Source organism: Schistocerca cancellata, chromosome 1 (assembly GCF_023864275.1).
Source record: "Schistocerca cancellata isolate TAMUIC-IGC-003103 chromosome 1, iqSchCanc2.1, whole genome shotgun sequence".
Taxonomy (NCBI): Eukaryota; Metazoa; Arthropoda; class Insecta; order Orthoptera; family Acrididae; genus Schistocerca; species Schistocerca cancellata.
The window spans coordinates 733477988-733494017 of record NC_064626.1 but is presented as its reverse complement, the minus strand read 5'-3'; the positions used below and the strand labels follow the sequence as shown (position 1 = coordinate 733494017).

Here is a 16030-nt window from a genome sequence, read left to right as displayed (position 1 = left end):
GACATTTCAGTACTATGGTGTCGACTGCTGACGTCTTCCTCGTTGTTAAAACTGTGACAAGGTCTGGAAGGAAACCTTCAGCGGAAAATTCGAGAAGACACCACCATCGACAAGTGTTTTCAAGCTGATAGCGAAATTCTTGGATAACAGACGAACAAGGTGGGTTGGTTACAGTCAAATGTGAAAACAGCCATGGCAGGAATACCGTAGGGTTCCATACTCTCGCCCTTGCTGTTCACCGCCTACGTTAATGACATGCCAACTGTAATTCATGTACACTTGGCCGAATTTTTCGACGATACCGTGTTTTTCACCAGTGGACGGCGCCACAACGCAAATATTGGGAGGTTGCAAGCACAACTTCATGCCATCGTACTAGGGTGCAGGAGAAATAAGACCAAAGCAATATACTTAAGCAGAGAACGGCCGCAATTACGAGAGTCACTTACCATCTACAGGAGGAACTATCCTTGGAACCCAGTGGTCAGGTATTTGAGGGCGACTTTCGACGCGCAGTTGTTCTGTCATCGACATGTACAGGATCTCTAGCAAAGGGCTTATGGCGTCGCCAAAGAGCTGATACCGTTCTTCCTTAGCAAAGAAATGACCATTTTGGCAAAGGCCAGGCACATCCACGATTAGGAATTTCTCAGGTACAAGAATAGCATCAGTTTAAAGTTCCAAGGCTCTACTTAATAAGGATCCAAAGTCTACACACAAATGGAAAAGTAAGTGAACTATACATCCAGGGAGACTCTTGCGAGTTGATTACCTGGCCCTTTCAAGTCCTCTCCACCTGAATAAAAAATAAAGTGCACCTTAAAACCTTTACCTGTCATCGAAAAGCAGAAACCACAAGCAATGAGGGGGCCCCAATTAAAAAAGAAAATCAACTAAATGAGTACAGTTCTAGTTGTGTTTGGCTGAAATCAACAGATGTTTCAGTACTATATCTATCAAAGTACTGAAACATTGCCACAAATATATTCTTAAAGTTCTGTGTCACATATTTAATGAATCTCTAAATCAAGGTACTGTCCCTAATAGACTAAAATATGCAGTTGTTAAACCACTCTTCAAAAAGAATGATAAAGCACAGGTTTCTAACTACGACTCAATTTCATTGTTAACAAGTCTTTCACAAATCCTTGAGAAAATTATTTACAATAGAATCATGGCTCACCTTAATAAATCTAACATCCTTAATAAAATTCAGGTTGGATTCCAAAAGGATGTTTTAACTGAACAAGCCATTTTCTCATCTGTCAACCAGCTCCTTGAATCAATAAACAAGAAAATGTCACCAGTTGGAATCTTTTGTGATCTGTCAAAAGCATTTGACTGTGTAGATCGCAAGATTCTACTGAAAAAAGGCTGAACATTATGGCTTAAAAGATAAAGAAGGGCCGCACAGGATTAACCGAGCAGTCTAAGGCACTGCAGTCATGGACTGTGCAACTGGTCCCGGTGGAGGTTTGAGTCCTCCCTCGGGCATGGGTGTATGTGTTTGTTCTTAGGATAATTTAGGTTAAGTAGTGAGCAAGCTTAGGGACTGATGACCTTAGCAGTTAAGTCCCATAAGGTTTCACACACATTTGAACATTTTCTGATAAAGTAGGGAAGTGGCTTGAGTCGTATCTAGATGACAGAGATCAGAAGGTAGTATTAAACAATTGTGCAAAGGCGCCTGCCAGGTCTGATTGGGGTATATTAAAATGTGGAGTGCCGCAGGTCTCGGTGCTTGGTCCCTTGCTTTTCTTAATCTTTGTAAATGACTTCCCATGGTGTGTGACCCAAGAAGCATACTTCACCCTATTTGCAGTTGACACAACCATTATGATTGACAAGGTACCCAACTGCAGTCTAGAGAACACTGCGACCACTATATTCCAAGAAGTTCTACAATGATTCACTGCAAATAGTCTGTCCCTCAATGTTAATAAGACTCATTTCATTCAGCTTCAAACAGTAAACAAAAAAATGGAAAATGTTAAAATAAAATGTGGAGACAAAGAAATAGTGAAAGTTGTATCTTCCAAATTTCTGGGTTTACATATTGATAACAAACTAAACTGGTCTGTCCACATCACTGACCTATGTAAAAGACTGAATTCAGCAGCATTTGCCATTCGTTCAATTGCATCTGTTTGTGATATGGAAACAATCAAAACTGCATATGTTGGTTATATCAATTCACTTATGACATATGGCATTATATTCTGGGGAAATCAACCACAACCAAATAAAGTCTTTGTTGCACAGAAGAGAGTTATCAGGATTATGAGTAAAGTGCATACTAGATCTTCTTGCAGAAATTTATTCAAACAGCTGGGGATCCTCACCATGCCTTGTCAATACATCTTGTCACTAATGTGCTTCGTGAACAAAAATGATGCAATTTACAAAATGAATAGCGTGTGCCATGATCACAATACTAGAAGAAAACGTGATCTTCACAAAGATTTAAAAAATCTCAGCATGGTACAGAAAGGAGTTCATTATTCAAGTATAAAAATGTTCAATAAACTTCTTGTCCATATCAAATCAGTCATTGGGGATCTTACTAAATTAAAAAAAGAGCTAAAATTTTATCTTTTGGATAATTATTTTTATTCCTTGTAGGAATTCTTTGACAATGTTTAATATTTCTTGAATTTTGTGTTAAATTTCATGCACTCCTAATAGAACTGATTATGTAGATTAGCATATCACTTGCTGGCAGAATATTTTTTTAGATGAATTACTTTAAATTTGTTTATGTAATCATCTATGACAGTACTGCACTATTATTTATGGAATCATCTATGTCATTACTGTACTATTATCTGTGTTGCTATCTGAATTTTTGTGTGTAATTATTTGACATGTGGATGTCCTTTTTCATGTATCTGCTTATATGTGTTAAATTGATTGCCTGATGATCATCTGCATGTGGCTATTACTGTGATAATCTGACAAGTTCTACATCCTAGCGATATATTCGCGTCAAAGATCCACGGAACTCGAAAATAAATAAAAATATGGCGTGAACTTAAACGTTGCGCTATGCTACTGGTCAGTCTCTAATCATAGCTTTTATTTGGCATTCACATATTAGCTTCGCCAACCAAAAACCAAATTATTAACGCTCAAGTAACCTACTCCTCTGCATACTATACAGATCAGTGAGTCATTGCAACCAAATGGACCGAACGCCGGTTGTGTCATACTCACTCCACATGTATGCTGAGACGTCAAGCATGTGCATATTTATCTTTGGTGTGTTTGTCAACAAAGTGCAAGAAAAGAAGCGGATAATTTGACCAAGAAAAACGGTTTAAAGAGAGGAATTTTGCCTTTCTGAAGAAGGCATAACCCCCAACACGTTATTTTATGTGATCAATAAGTCACATATATAAATATGTAAACATAGTTTCTCAACTTTTACCAGTTCAGTGTAAATTTGCACACGCGAGCTGTGCTTCACGGCTCAGTATGTCAGATTTTGAGAAAGGACGTGAAGGCAGACCAAAGAGATATTTTTCTGTGAGTAAGGTACGTATACAATTTATTAAGATTTTTAGTCTGATCTTGGCGTGCATTGCGTTTATATTGTTTCCATAGAATTTTAGATCTTGTTTTGGCATGGCTGAAAACTATAGCAACTGCTGTCACGAATGCTTTGATGTAATTTCATGACCTCAGCGTTTGAAATCCACCAATTATTACCGAAACAATCCAAAAATTCGGTGATGAATTCGTCGGACGGCGTAGTAGTTTATGGTAATTCAAGGGATGGTTCCCATCAAAAATGGCATGCCTTCTCTGAAAGCAATCATATCATATACCAGCTGATCTTCGGTCACCTTGGAGAATTGTGTGTGGGCATGATCACCAACCAACTGTCCACCAGAATAAATGGTCCCTGCCAAACTGTGATAAAGAACGAAGTTAAACCACCCAATGGTACAATACTGTTATGAGCACAAAATGCTTGAGTTCAATGTCTGTTGCACAGCCCATACCACCTGGCTGCTCGCCATCAGCACAAGCTTTCCAAAACTACATAGATGGGAGTTATTGTTGCAACACATCCTTTGCAGCTGTAATGCTCCTGGCCTCAGTCTTTGCAAATCCATTGTCCCCACACCTTTTACTGAACAGTCCTATCATCTTCGTCATGTGCCATACCTCACCAACTCCAACACCCGTGTGTGTGTGTGTGTGTGTGTGTGTGTGTGTGTGTGTGTGTGTGTGTGTGTGTGTGTGTGTGTTAGCAAAGTTCTCATTCCCTTTGTGTGTGCCCGTTGGCAACTTGACACTTCTGATTTTCAGTGAGTGGTCTCCTTTACTCCTGAATTAAGGCTTTGTGAAAGGAACCATCCCAGCATTCACTTTTGCAACTTGGGAAAACTGTGGGAAACTCAAGTCAGGATGGTCAGATGGGGTAAGAACCCAACCCCTTGTGAATGTGAGTCAAATGCATTGACGCACTGCTTAGCATATGATTAGAAAACAAAACAAAATGTAACAAGGGGCTAACATCATGCACAAGAAGTGTGATGAGTGATATGACTAGAATATGAAACTATGTTATATTACCTTTCCAAAAATATTACACATATGAAAAATATGAACACTCAAACACCCACTTACACTACATCCATCATTAGGCCTACATTTCTTGCAACTGATTTCCTACTCTGGGGAGGTTATTGCACTGCATCTGAGGTGGAGAAAAGAGAAAACATCACTGTAGCAACACTTCTCAACAAAGAATGTCTTTAACTTTGTTCTAAAAGCTGTTTCCATCTCTAACATTTTTATGTATGTTGACATTGCATTACAAAGAATGACACCAAAGTGGCTCACATAGCTTTCAGAATGAGCTGTCCTTTGTGTGCTCTATGGAGGGCGTACAGTTGCAAGTGTTATAACCTCTCGTCATGAGCACACATTTGTTTATGTATAAGAAAGGTATAGAGAGTGTGCACAACTTTTTGAATAGGGCTTGCAATGAGCCATAGTGTAACAAAATTCAGATAGTCCTTTTCTGCAATGTAATAATTTCATTTAATCTATTATTAATTTTAGTCCAAAAAGCTAATTCATAAGCTACAAGGAACTGGAAGTAACAATAGTAAGCCATTCTAGCAACTTCTGAGTGGCATACTTTTGGAATGAGTCTCAGAGCAAAAGATGTTGAATAGAATCTCTGGGAGAATTGTGCTACATAGTCTTTCCAGTTTGTCTTGATCAATGTACACTCCTAAAAGCTTTGAATGTAAAATAAATCAAACTACTCCTAACTCATTTCTGCCCTTTTGTCTTGCATGTATGAAGGAGCAGACATTGATAATGATCCACAGCTGTATTAGGCCTAAATATTATGGGACTTATTCACTAATTTCAAATTCATTTGACTTCAGCTGTAGTAGGTATAGATACACAATCTATTATTGACACATGAAAGTGCCTCTCCTGTAGAGAGTATATCTATAGTACAGCTGACATCAAATGAATTCTCAATATGTGAATAAGTTTCCTAATATTTAAAACCTGTGGATCGGCAGCAATGTCTGTTCCTTCGGATATGCAAAATAAAATAATATTACATGTCTAGATGAGCTGAAAATGATGTTAATAACATTGCTGTCTCCCTGTTGTGGGAACCACATGATGTACCAGTATTAGGGGATGTGGACAATGTGGCATATGGAAGTTTGAATTGGTCTAGGGGCTGTGCATGTATAGCTCAAGTGTTTTCAAGATTCAAGAGTTCATGATAAGCCACAAATCCAGTTTTGAGTCCTGGTTCAACATGAATTTTCATGTGTCACTAATAGCTTGTATATCTGTACCTAGTACAGTCGATGTCTAATGAATTTGCAGCCTATGAATAAGTTTCATGTCATTTTCAACCAATACCAGTTGGAGGTCTGGGTTTTGATTCATTTTTCCAAAGGGAATGTAATTTGTTTTGTTTGCATTAAGGGTCAACCTGTTGCCATTCAACATGAATGTATGGAGTTATTGTAGACTTCATCAGTTATTGTAGACAGATATTCCTTAACACTGCTTACTATTACATTAGTGTCAATTGCAAACAACTTGATCTCAGCTGCAGTTTCTGACTTATATATCTTGTTTGTGAACAGGACATTTCTAATCTTTTAAAACTCTTTAAGGTAGTAACTACTATAGTCTCTGCAAGTTTTAATTTTCTCACTTCGTTTTAGACAAATGATCCTTTTTAGTATATCCAATATTGCAGTTGGTGTGAAGCAGCTTTGAAGGGTCCTTCTCTTACCATAGCTATTTATCCCATGAGCCCACCAGCTGGGTCCACCTCTCCATGGAATTCCTCTCTTTCTAGCTCCCCCTAACTTCCTAACTTTCTAGTGTTTCTGGTCACTACCTCCACAAATTTTAGCCTTTGCAATAAGATCAAGGACCCTGGAGCAGGCTAGTCTTCTTTTCTTGTTTCACATAATCTTTTTATGGAAACTTTCTGTTGAATGAGGGACTGACAACCAAGCTGTTTAGTTTCATCAAACCTATAATAACAACAGTAACAAATTGTCATTATCTATAAATTAAATTTGTGGTGTAATGTAATGAAAATGTTAGTATCATCTGCAGACAATACCATATCTGCTGCTGACAAATGGTTTGGAAGATGATTTATAAAAATCAAGAATAGCAGGGAGAGGGTCTTACAGTCTTGAGATAATCCATAGTTAACTTTCCTATATCTTGAAAAATAACTTTGATTTTGATGACTTGATTAGATCCATCTTAATTCAACTTGGTCTACAGCACTGTGTGAGGACTTGCTTCAAGAAGTCAAAGACCGCTGTTTCAGTAGATTTCATGATCACAGGATGTTTTAGCATTTAGTTTACTGATTGTGCTTCTTATTTCTGTTACAGTCTGGATATAGAAACATTGTATTTTCACTTTTGGTAACTTTCATATCATTATTTAGATTACATTAGTTTTTAATTAAATTTTGTGCTATGTTTGTATAGCATTCATGAAATAAGATAGCAATCTGTGTGAGATCTTCAACAGTTGCCCCTTCACTTCTGTGATGAATTTATTGTGCCTGCATTATTTTTAATAACTTTTGAGATTGAGTTCATTCTGTTACTTCATTGTTTGATTCTTTGCCATTTGATACCTGTTTTGCTGCTGCTATAACTTTCTTGTACAAGGTGAACCTGATCTCCACCAAGAAAATTCTGGAGATTGCTCAATAATATTTTCTGAGTATTTTCATGTAAGACACTCTTGGTCTACAGTGGCTGGTTACAAGGCAACTGCATTTTCGTTTAATATCTAGCCTGTATTTTTCTTTGTGTGTGTATTGCACTGAAAATATCTGCACAACAGTGCAAATATCAACCGTATGCGCCGTGTTTCTTGTTTGTAGACATACTTATCTCATTCACTCATGGTGCCTGCTGTTGAAAACAGAAATGTCCACTTAATTCTTAGTTATCAAGCTTGCACTCAGTACTTTTCCATTAGTCTAGGGTTTGTTTACGTGACAGTGCTAGTCATACATTAACAGTAGTACACAGCAGTATGGATAGGCTTTCTGCTGAAGAGTTAGCTGATGTACACATCCTGCCTGTACTATACACTGACTGAACACACTGTTACAGAAGTGAACTTGTTTTGCCTGACGGTGGATGAATTGCTCTGTGGTTATTCTGTGTTGTGTGTTTTAGTGACAGCATGTACCTAGGCTTTTTCACTGTTGTGAGGGTATTTTCACAGAAACAAAAGTACTTGAGGTAAAAACTTGAATAAATCATATAGGCAGTTTACTCCAAAATGAGTCAATGAATACTACAGTTATATCAAAATAATCAGAAAATATCTCTGTACAACCATGGAAATTTTATCTGTGTGGTTCAGATTCACCCTAGATACAAACCCATAAATTCTTGCATATGGTTTCAAAGCTGCTGCTGTATAGGGCTTTCTAAGAGCTTCTGATGATTTTCTATAGCCTATGTTATCCATGTATGTCATATTTAATGTTTTTCACTAGAAATTCAACATCTGAGCAGTATCGGTAAGCATGTGACAGTATGCACTACCGATATGTTCCAAAACACCCCATGTGAAAATGGGATGTTTCCAGGGCTCATGCTTTGGGTTCTATTGGCGACACAAAGGAAAGGTAGGGTCAGGTGTCTGGACAGTCCTTGGGCTAGAGATTAATTGTATATCCAGCAGGAGGATCATCTTACTGTAACTGTCCTAAAGTACAGGGTCAAAGTTTGGATGTTACACACTTTCTCCAGCTTAGGCAAATTGAGCAAATTGGTTGGTTCTTTTTGCATGAGACGTGGTCTGTAGTGTGCCTTAAGTAACTTATGGGACTCCATTTAGTCCAGAGGCGACTCAACTGAACACCCGTAAAAAGTGTTTTTCACAGTTTTTTGCCGTCAGCAGTGGCTATCTAAATAACTATCCGCAGCAAATTTCTCGAGTTTTAATCGTATGTTCTCTAGGCATTTATCTATAAGTAACATCTCAGTTTCAAAAATCTTTATCTGATATTGAGAAACAACCCAGAACATGGTATTTAATTCCAAAACCGAGCTGCAGATTCAAGATGACTATGCACTGCAAGTGGCTGTAATTTTTGTGGTATATACCTAAGATCCTGAACTTGAACAACCTGAAAATTTTTGTGATGGCATTGTCCATTTTCAAGATAAAGAGGTTCAAAATTACCGTAATTGAACTACGTAGGTAAAATCCAGTGTGAGGTAAAAACATAGTTTATTAATTGACTTAGCATAGAGAAATATGCTGTAAAGTGTGTCTGTTATTATCAGAAGGGTTATGGGCACCCCATTTCATAGAAGGCCTACTGAAACACATGCACAATTTTTGTGCACATAAAATGCAGTTTGAGGTGTAAAATTAGTTTTGTGTATTTCAGTTTCACACAAGTAAACTATCAAAATTTTACTGACCTGTGAAGTTATTTTCACATGAGTGATGTGCCTTGCTGTAGCAGGGAAAAGAAGGAAATCAGCAAAAAAAATGCTCCTTTTGGAGCACAAAAAAGATTAGTGTACTTTTGTGTAATTAAAAGACTCTGACTGAAAAATGGGCTACCAACTGCCATATTCTCCCTTCCTCAGCACCTTTAAAATTTCTTCCAAAAATTTTTGTGTATATGTCATTATTTGTGCTTTGAGAGGAGGAGATACTGGCAGTTGGAAAGAGTCAGAAAAGTAATAAATACTGGAAGATAGTAGGCAGTGGTTGTGGTATATAAAGTACAAAGGAAACAGGGGCAATGTGATAGAAAGAGAGAGACACAGTGGCAGTGGAACATAGTTGACAGTGATGGAACAGTGCAAGGGGAAAAGTGGAGATGATGCCAGTGGGAGAGGAAAAAAAAGAAGGAGAAAGTGGAAGTGGGTGTGGTAGTGACCATGAGAGACAGAATCTGTGACAGTGGCACTGAGGAAAAAGGATAGTGTGAATGAGGAGAGAGAGCAGCAGTGAGAAAGAATGAATGAGATAGTAGCTGTGAAAGAGAGCAAGAGGGAGGGAGCAACAGTGAGAGGAGACAGTAGTAGTAGTAGTAGTAGTAGTAGGACAGAATGAAGGCGACTGTGGGGTCTAAGACAGGAGACAATGACAGTTAAGAGAAGCAGAATGAGATAACAAGAATGTGTTGGCCTGAATGAGTGAGCAAGCATGGAGTGGATAGGTATGAATGAATGGCTTACAGTGATGGCCTAACGAGTGTGAGTGAGTTATGGTTAGGGGAGCTGGTGGTAGTGACAGGTGAGTCACATATTTAAACAAGCATGAATATATTCGCATGAAAAATTTTTTGGGAAAAGGTGGAGTGAGACAGCTGGTTTATAGTTACAGAAAAAAGAGTGAAACACATTGTTCTCATTGAATTGGGATACGTTATACCTAGTTACTTTTTATAGCAAACAACTGAAAATCCTGTTGCTATTTTTATTAATGATTTCTGTGACATGTTTCTACAGTTATTATGAAGCACATTTCTAAGCACCAATTTAATTGCATTGTTATCTTAAGAACTAGTGCCTGTCATCTCAAACCTTAAGCATATGTGTGTGTGCCAGTAAAATATTTGTTCAATTGTTTTACTTTCCTAACCATATCTGGTGGTTCCTTGTGCTGTTACAGATGAAGTGCAGTGTTACATGCAGTGTAATGCTGGGTTCAAGTGATTGCCATTTGTAATTATTATCTCTGGCACAGTCTCTGACTTATGTTTCCTTATTTGTTTTTATGCTGTTCTGTTGTTTAATTTTCCAGTAAAGGCATTGTATAAATTATGGTGTGTTTTTATGTTGCAATTAAGTAAATACAACTAGTCCCGCAACAGACATGTCGTAAGAGATTAAAAGTTCATCAGTTGATTGCTTTTACTACTTGCCAATTCTAAAATTTACATTGAAATCATCTAGCATTTCTGTGTTGTTTTGAAGGGGATGGCAGTACATTAAAAGGAGCTTCATATTTTCTAAAGAAAAAAAAATTAACTGTTGATGATGATGTATCTTTTTTGCTATTTCACAAAGATTGTATTCAGTCTTTCTCAATGCGTTTCACCTGTTTTAGTTTTCTAACAAATACACGTGCTCCACCAAGTGTATAGTTTTGTCTGCAGAAGCAGCTTATCATTTCAGAATCCGTAACTGTAGGAGTGCTTGAAGCTGTTTCACTCGGTCATTGTTGATTGGTGCAAAGAACTTGGACTTCCTTACGAATGTCATTTAGAAGTATTTTTAATTCACCCTTTTTCTTTTTAAAGCTTGTATTTTTTTGTGCAGGAATGTTAAAGAATCTATTCAATCTATCCCTTCCCCTCTGTTTATCTTAGTAATTCTTTAGTGTTGTTTGACACAAAAAACACCTCCAAATGTGGTCAAAGTATTGCTCTTCTCTCATGTACTGGTCGTTACCACTTCTGCTGGTGGTTGCCTTCATACTGGTTGTTTTGATTCTGATGTTTATGCTGCTGGTGCTATTATCTGCTTTCAGCCTAAAACTGCTCTTGTTCTCCTATCTCTAACATCAGGAATTTGATCATTGGTGACCTGAGATCCACTTAGGTCCTCAGGATGTCTTGTGAGAAGATGTGTGTGTTTTTGGAATCCTTACTCATTGAGTTAGCATGGAGGAAATCATTATGTTTGAGACATCGCATTGTACGTAGATTCCTAATGTGTTCCAAAATTTTACATTAGCTGGCTGTCACCAATACTGAAAAGGAGTTTTTCAGGTCACTTCTGCTACCCTTCTTGCAGAAGAGTGTGAGCTTTACTTTCTTCCAGTCTCCAGACACAGTCTTTTGTATAAGTGCTCTACATTATATTATGGTTAAGAGAGGGCTAGTTCAGTTATCAATTGCATATAGAACCTGGCAGGGATTTAACTTTGACATGGGGCCTTGTTCAGTTTTATCAGTTTCAATTGTTTCTCAGCGCCAGAGACACTATTTGTGTCACTCATCTTCATAATGCTGTAAAAATTAATCTGGTACAGTACTTCTGACTTTTCTTTATAAAGCAAAATTTGAAAATGACATTCAGCATTACAGCATTTGCTACTCTCTCCTCAATTTTGATTCCTGCTGCACCCAAGTGCCTGGCCACAAACTGTGTTACTTAACATATGACAAGAATTTAGATGGATTATAGAAGAGGTTTTTTGATACAATTCTGCTTCACTAGAGTTCACACGTTTAGCATTTATATCTCTATATCACTAAATTTGTTTTACACATTGAGCATTAGTTATTATTGCTTTAAAAATTGTTTTGCAAAGACCGTATACAATGTAGCATCCTTCCCATCATGAATTATTCTCCCAGATAATACATATACAGTGCTTAGTCAACTATTTTATAACCTTAAGCCATAACTCTACATGCTTGTGGCCAAAGGTAAATGTTATGAGTTCTTCCTTGAGACATGACAGTTCTGTTTGTCAAGTTGAATGAACAAACAATTTTCTAATATTTCTTTCAATTGTCCTTTAGGTTATCATTATCTGTACAAATGTCTGATTTTCATTGATATCAGTTTCAGTGTGAACACCCTCAGAGAGTTCAACCCTATTTTTTTTGCAGTAGATCTAATGTATGCAATATGTAAAACATTGTATGTAAGCCAGCTGTCTTGTTTCTCCACTTTTGGTGATGAGGTGTTTTGTGGAGTAGCATCCAGTTAAAACAGGAACAGTGTGTCCATTGTCATTTTGGCTTCACAACCATCGAGCAGGAAGAACAGCATGAAACTTATAGTGTTTTGCTTTGTTGTTGTATGTGAATGCCACGATGGGCAGTACTGTATTCTATTCTCTCTGTCTGACATAAACTTATATTGGAAGCACAACTGCCAAAGTCTAATTGCAGCATTCTGGGAGGCCATTCTTCTGTGGGTGGTTGGGAGTTGCCATCCTGTGGAGGGTGTCACAACATGAAATTATCTGTGACACTAGTCTTGATAGCAAAACTTTGCTACAATCGGAGATCATCATACACGGTGCTTCGTGATGTCTTCTGCAAGGAACACTTCAGTTACCAGAGCTTGAGCAGTAAGCACAGTTTCGGTGACACTGTAGCAGGTCAGGTAGTCAATGGAGACTATATCCATCAATTCTCATTTGTCAACTTCAGGAATCTCCCCAAGAGGTCGATTTCAAACCAGTGAAAAGGCACTGCTGCAGTCTGAATGGGTATCAGGTGCAATGCTGGTAATAGCGGCACATGCCTCTGGCACTGGCATTCCTTACAGTAGCTCACACAGTGTCTTGACAGATCGCAATACACCTGACTTGTGATACCTGTGTCTGATTCTGCCTATAGAGTCTGTATGAATCTCTGGTGATCTGATGTTGGACAGTCTTGGAAAGACCAGGTGAGATGATGTGTAACTGTTTCTGCCCAAACAAATCACAGTTCCTCTTGTGCAATGTTCCATTTATTAATTAGAATTCTCCTTTTGTTAGTTCCTCCTCCTTCAAGGCCACTGCAGTTTTAATCAATGCATGATGTTCCCTTTGTTCAGCAACATCATCATTTAATGGAGCAATGACTGAGGTTTTGTACATGATGCTTTGTGCTGCCAAGGTTTCCTTGAAAAGCATGCAGCTTTGTTGTTGTTTGCATCCATTTTTGTATACCACTGTGATGTCATACTCCCAAAGCCTCAGTACATATCTCTCCAGTTGACCCAATGGATCTTCAGGCTAGTCAATCAGCATAGAGGATGGTGGCCCAACACAACAGTAAATGGTTTGTTCAATAGATATGGCTGGCACTTGTGGATGGCCCAAACAACTGCAAGGCAGTCTTTCTCGGTTGTACTGTAGTTCATCTCTGACTTGGAGAGTATTCTGGAAGCATAAACTACCACCATTTCAGCACTTTCTTAAATTTATACTAGAACTGTACCTATCCCATACCTGCTAGTGTCAATGTGAAGTTCTGTCTTGGCATTCTCATTACACAGTGCTAGAACTGGGCAAGATGACAGTACCTCCTTAAGGACAAGGAATGAACTTCCTTGCACCTTATTGCAGGAAAACTTGGTGCCTCTCTGCAGTAGTTCTTGCTAGGGACATGCCTTGGTACAGAAGCCCTTTATGAATCAGCAGTAGTACAAGCACTTCCAGCGAGGGCTTTACACACATCAAATGAACCAAGGAGTCAGAAAATCGATGACTGCTTTTATTTTCTCTGGATTGAGACCAAATCCATCACCCTTAACTAGGTGCCCCAAGATTTTTATTTGTTGGATGATGAAGGGCCACTTTTTTGGATTCATACAAAGCCCTGCAATTTAAACGCACTTCAGCATTTTGACAGGCTGATTACATGTTCTTCAGATAGGCTACTTAGATGTTCTTCAGGTGTATTTTATGAGGTGGTGGTGTACAGCTTTAATGAATGTTAAGAGGTGCATAATGCAATATATGACTGTATATCTTTAAATTAGAGACAATTGATTTCGGTCTAGGATGAGACCATCATAGGCTCCCCTGTACCAAAGAAGAACAAAAACACATATAACAAAGTGTGTAATGTTATAGTATGAAGCTGTTATGTAAAACACACACAAACACACACACACACACACACACACACACACACACACACACAAATGCCACTCAGTTGTGGCTTCAGCTGCCAAAGGCTGCAGTTATGTGTGTGAGAGCTGCGTTTGTGTGCGCGCTTTTGTGTGTGTGTGTGTGTGTGTGTGTGTGTGTTGTCTGTTTTCGACAAAGGCCCTAGGCCGGAAGCTTATATTGTGAGAGTCTTTTTGTTGTGCCTATGTGTGACTCAGCATCTCTGCTATATGGTGAGTAGGAACTTTCCTTTTCATAATATTGTTGCATTCCAGCCTGGATTTTCTATTGTTTGTGTTATCAGAAGTAAATTGTTCCATCACTGACAGCAACTTTATGTATGTAACATTAGATCCATTTAACCTAATTGACATTCATGTGTGTATATTTATGTACTGAACAGAGTAGTTCAAAGATTATTCACTAAAGCATTTGAAGTGTTGCAAAGATATGCCAGTTACTGATTAGATCAACTCTCAGTAGCACATAGGTGTTAATGTTACACATATAACAAACACAAAATGCATCTATTAATATCAGCATTAATAATTCAGTTACAATCAATTTGCATTTTGTGATTACTATATAACATAATGGAAAAACAGACATACACACATCTAACTAACTCTGGAAGTAATAGAGGTACTAGTCACGTAGATAACATTGTCATGACATGCAGTGTCAGCTAAAACCTAAATTAATTTTTTTATTTTTAAAAAAATATTTTTCTGCCTCCCACATGGTTACATATTCACATATGATACATAGTTTAATAATCATTATTAACCATTTTCATTGTTAGAACTACAATTCTAGAACCTTTTCTGTTTAACATAGTACTGAATCATATATTATATTACTGAAAAGGATGTCTGTATTCTGCCATACCAAATGTATAAAGAGCATTTACATATCATCACATTCTTCTTTGGTGCTGTGGAACCAATTATGGTCTGACCCTAGACCAAAATAGATTGTCTCTAATAAAATATGCTGTTACAGCTATGTATTGCATAATTCAGTTCTTAAAATTCTTCAGATGTCTTGGAAAAACTGACAGTGTCATTAAGATAACAAAGACAATCATCTATTTAAAGTGTTGGAGCAGGTTGACTTCGTACACTTGAAGGTGGCTTGGGGCATTACATAGTCCATATGGTGCGACTTTGAACTCATAGAGTCCTTCAGATGTTGTGGAAGGCAGTCTCTTCTCGACGTGCCTCATCAACCTCAGTCTGCCAGTAGCCTGTCTGCATGCTGTTAGTTGAGAAATATTTAGACCCTTTCAAACAGTTTAGGCTGTCTTCATTGCACGACAGTTGGTAGATATGTTGTTTTCATGCCTTTCTTCTGCTGTCATTAGTTAATGCAGAAATGCTATTTTCTGTCCTTATTCATGAGGACCACAGAGAAGAACCAAGTACTCTCTGAAGTTTCAATTATGTCAGCTTGCAGCATGTTCTTTACTTCCTCCCGAGTTCAGTGTTCAGCCAATGACATCCTACACAAAAGCTGGCTAGTTGGTGGATGATCCCCTTGTTGATACGGTGTTTTATGTTTTGACACTTGGTCTGTCTTTTCCCCACTCCAAATTAGAAACTATCCTAAAATTGGCGAAGATTGGCTAACACTTGCCAACAGCATTCCTCAGTGAAGCCAGATCCAGTTGACAGTTTGATAGTAGCTTCTTCACTGTGTTGTCTGTAGTGGTTGCAGAGCACAATGTTTCATTGATAGCACTGAGCTGCCCATCCTGGACTACTTCATCTGTTCCTTGTCACATACCTTAAGGGATGAGATGTGGCTGGTCATGGCAGCTAGTGATACTCATACAAGGGTCTCCTAAAGCTTTTGCAATACTTCCGACTATCGGTGGTATGTAGATTTTTTTTGTGAG

The 16030-nt window shown here is 38.0% G+C and overlaps 1 protein-coding gene across 2 annotated transcripts in view; it reads left to right on the top strand.

Moving 5' to 3' along the window:
* Positions 1–3246: 3246 nt before the first annotated feature.
* Positions 3247–16030, top strand: part of LOC126185412 (nonsense-mediated mRNA decay factor SMG9) — a 103594-nt gene continuing 90810 nt past the window's right edge. Inside the window, exon 1 of one of the 2 annotated variants that reach the window (XM_049928129.1) lies at positions 3247–3525. In XM_049928129.1, the coding sequence (XP_049784086.1) occupies positions 3475–3525 (51 nt within the window). In that variant the 5' untranslated portion in view covers positions 3247–3474. Of the gene's footprint in view, positions 3535–16030 lie in introns of both variants that reach the window. The other variant, XM_049928128.1, reaches the window with a different exon arrangement.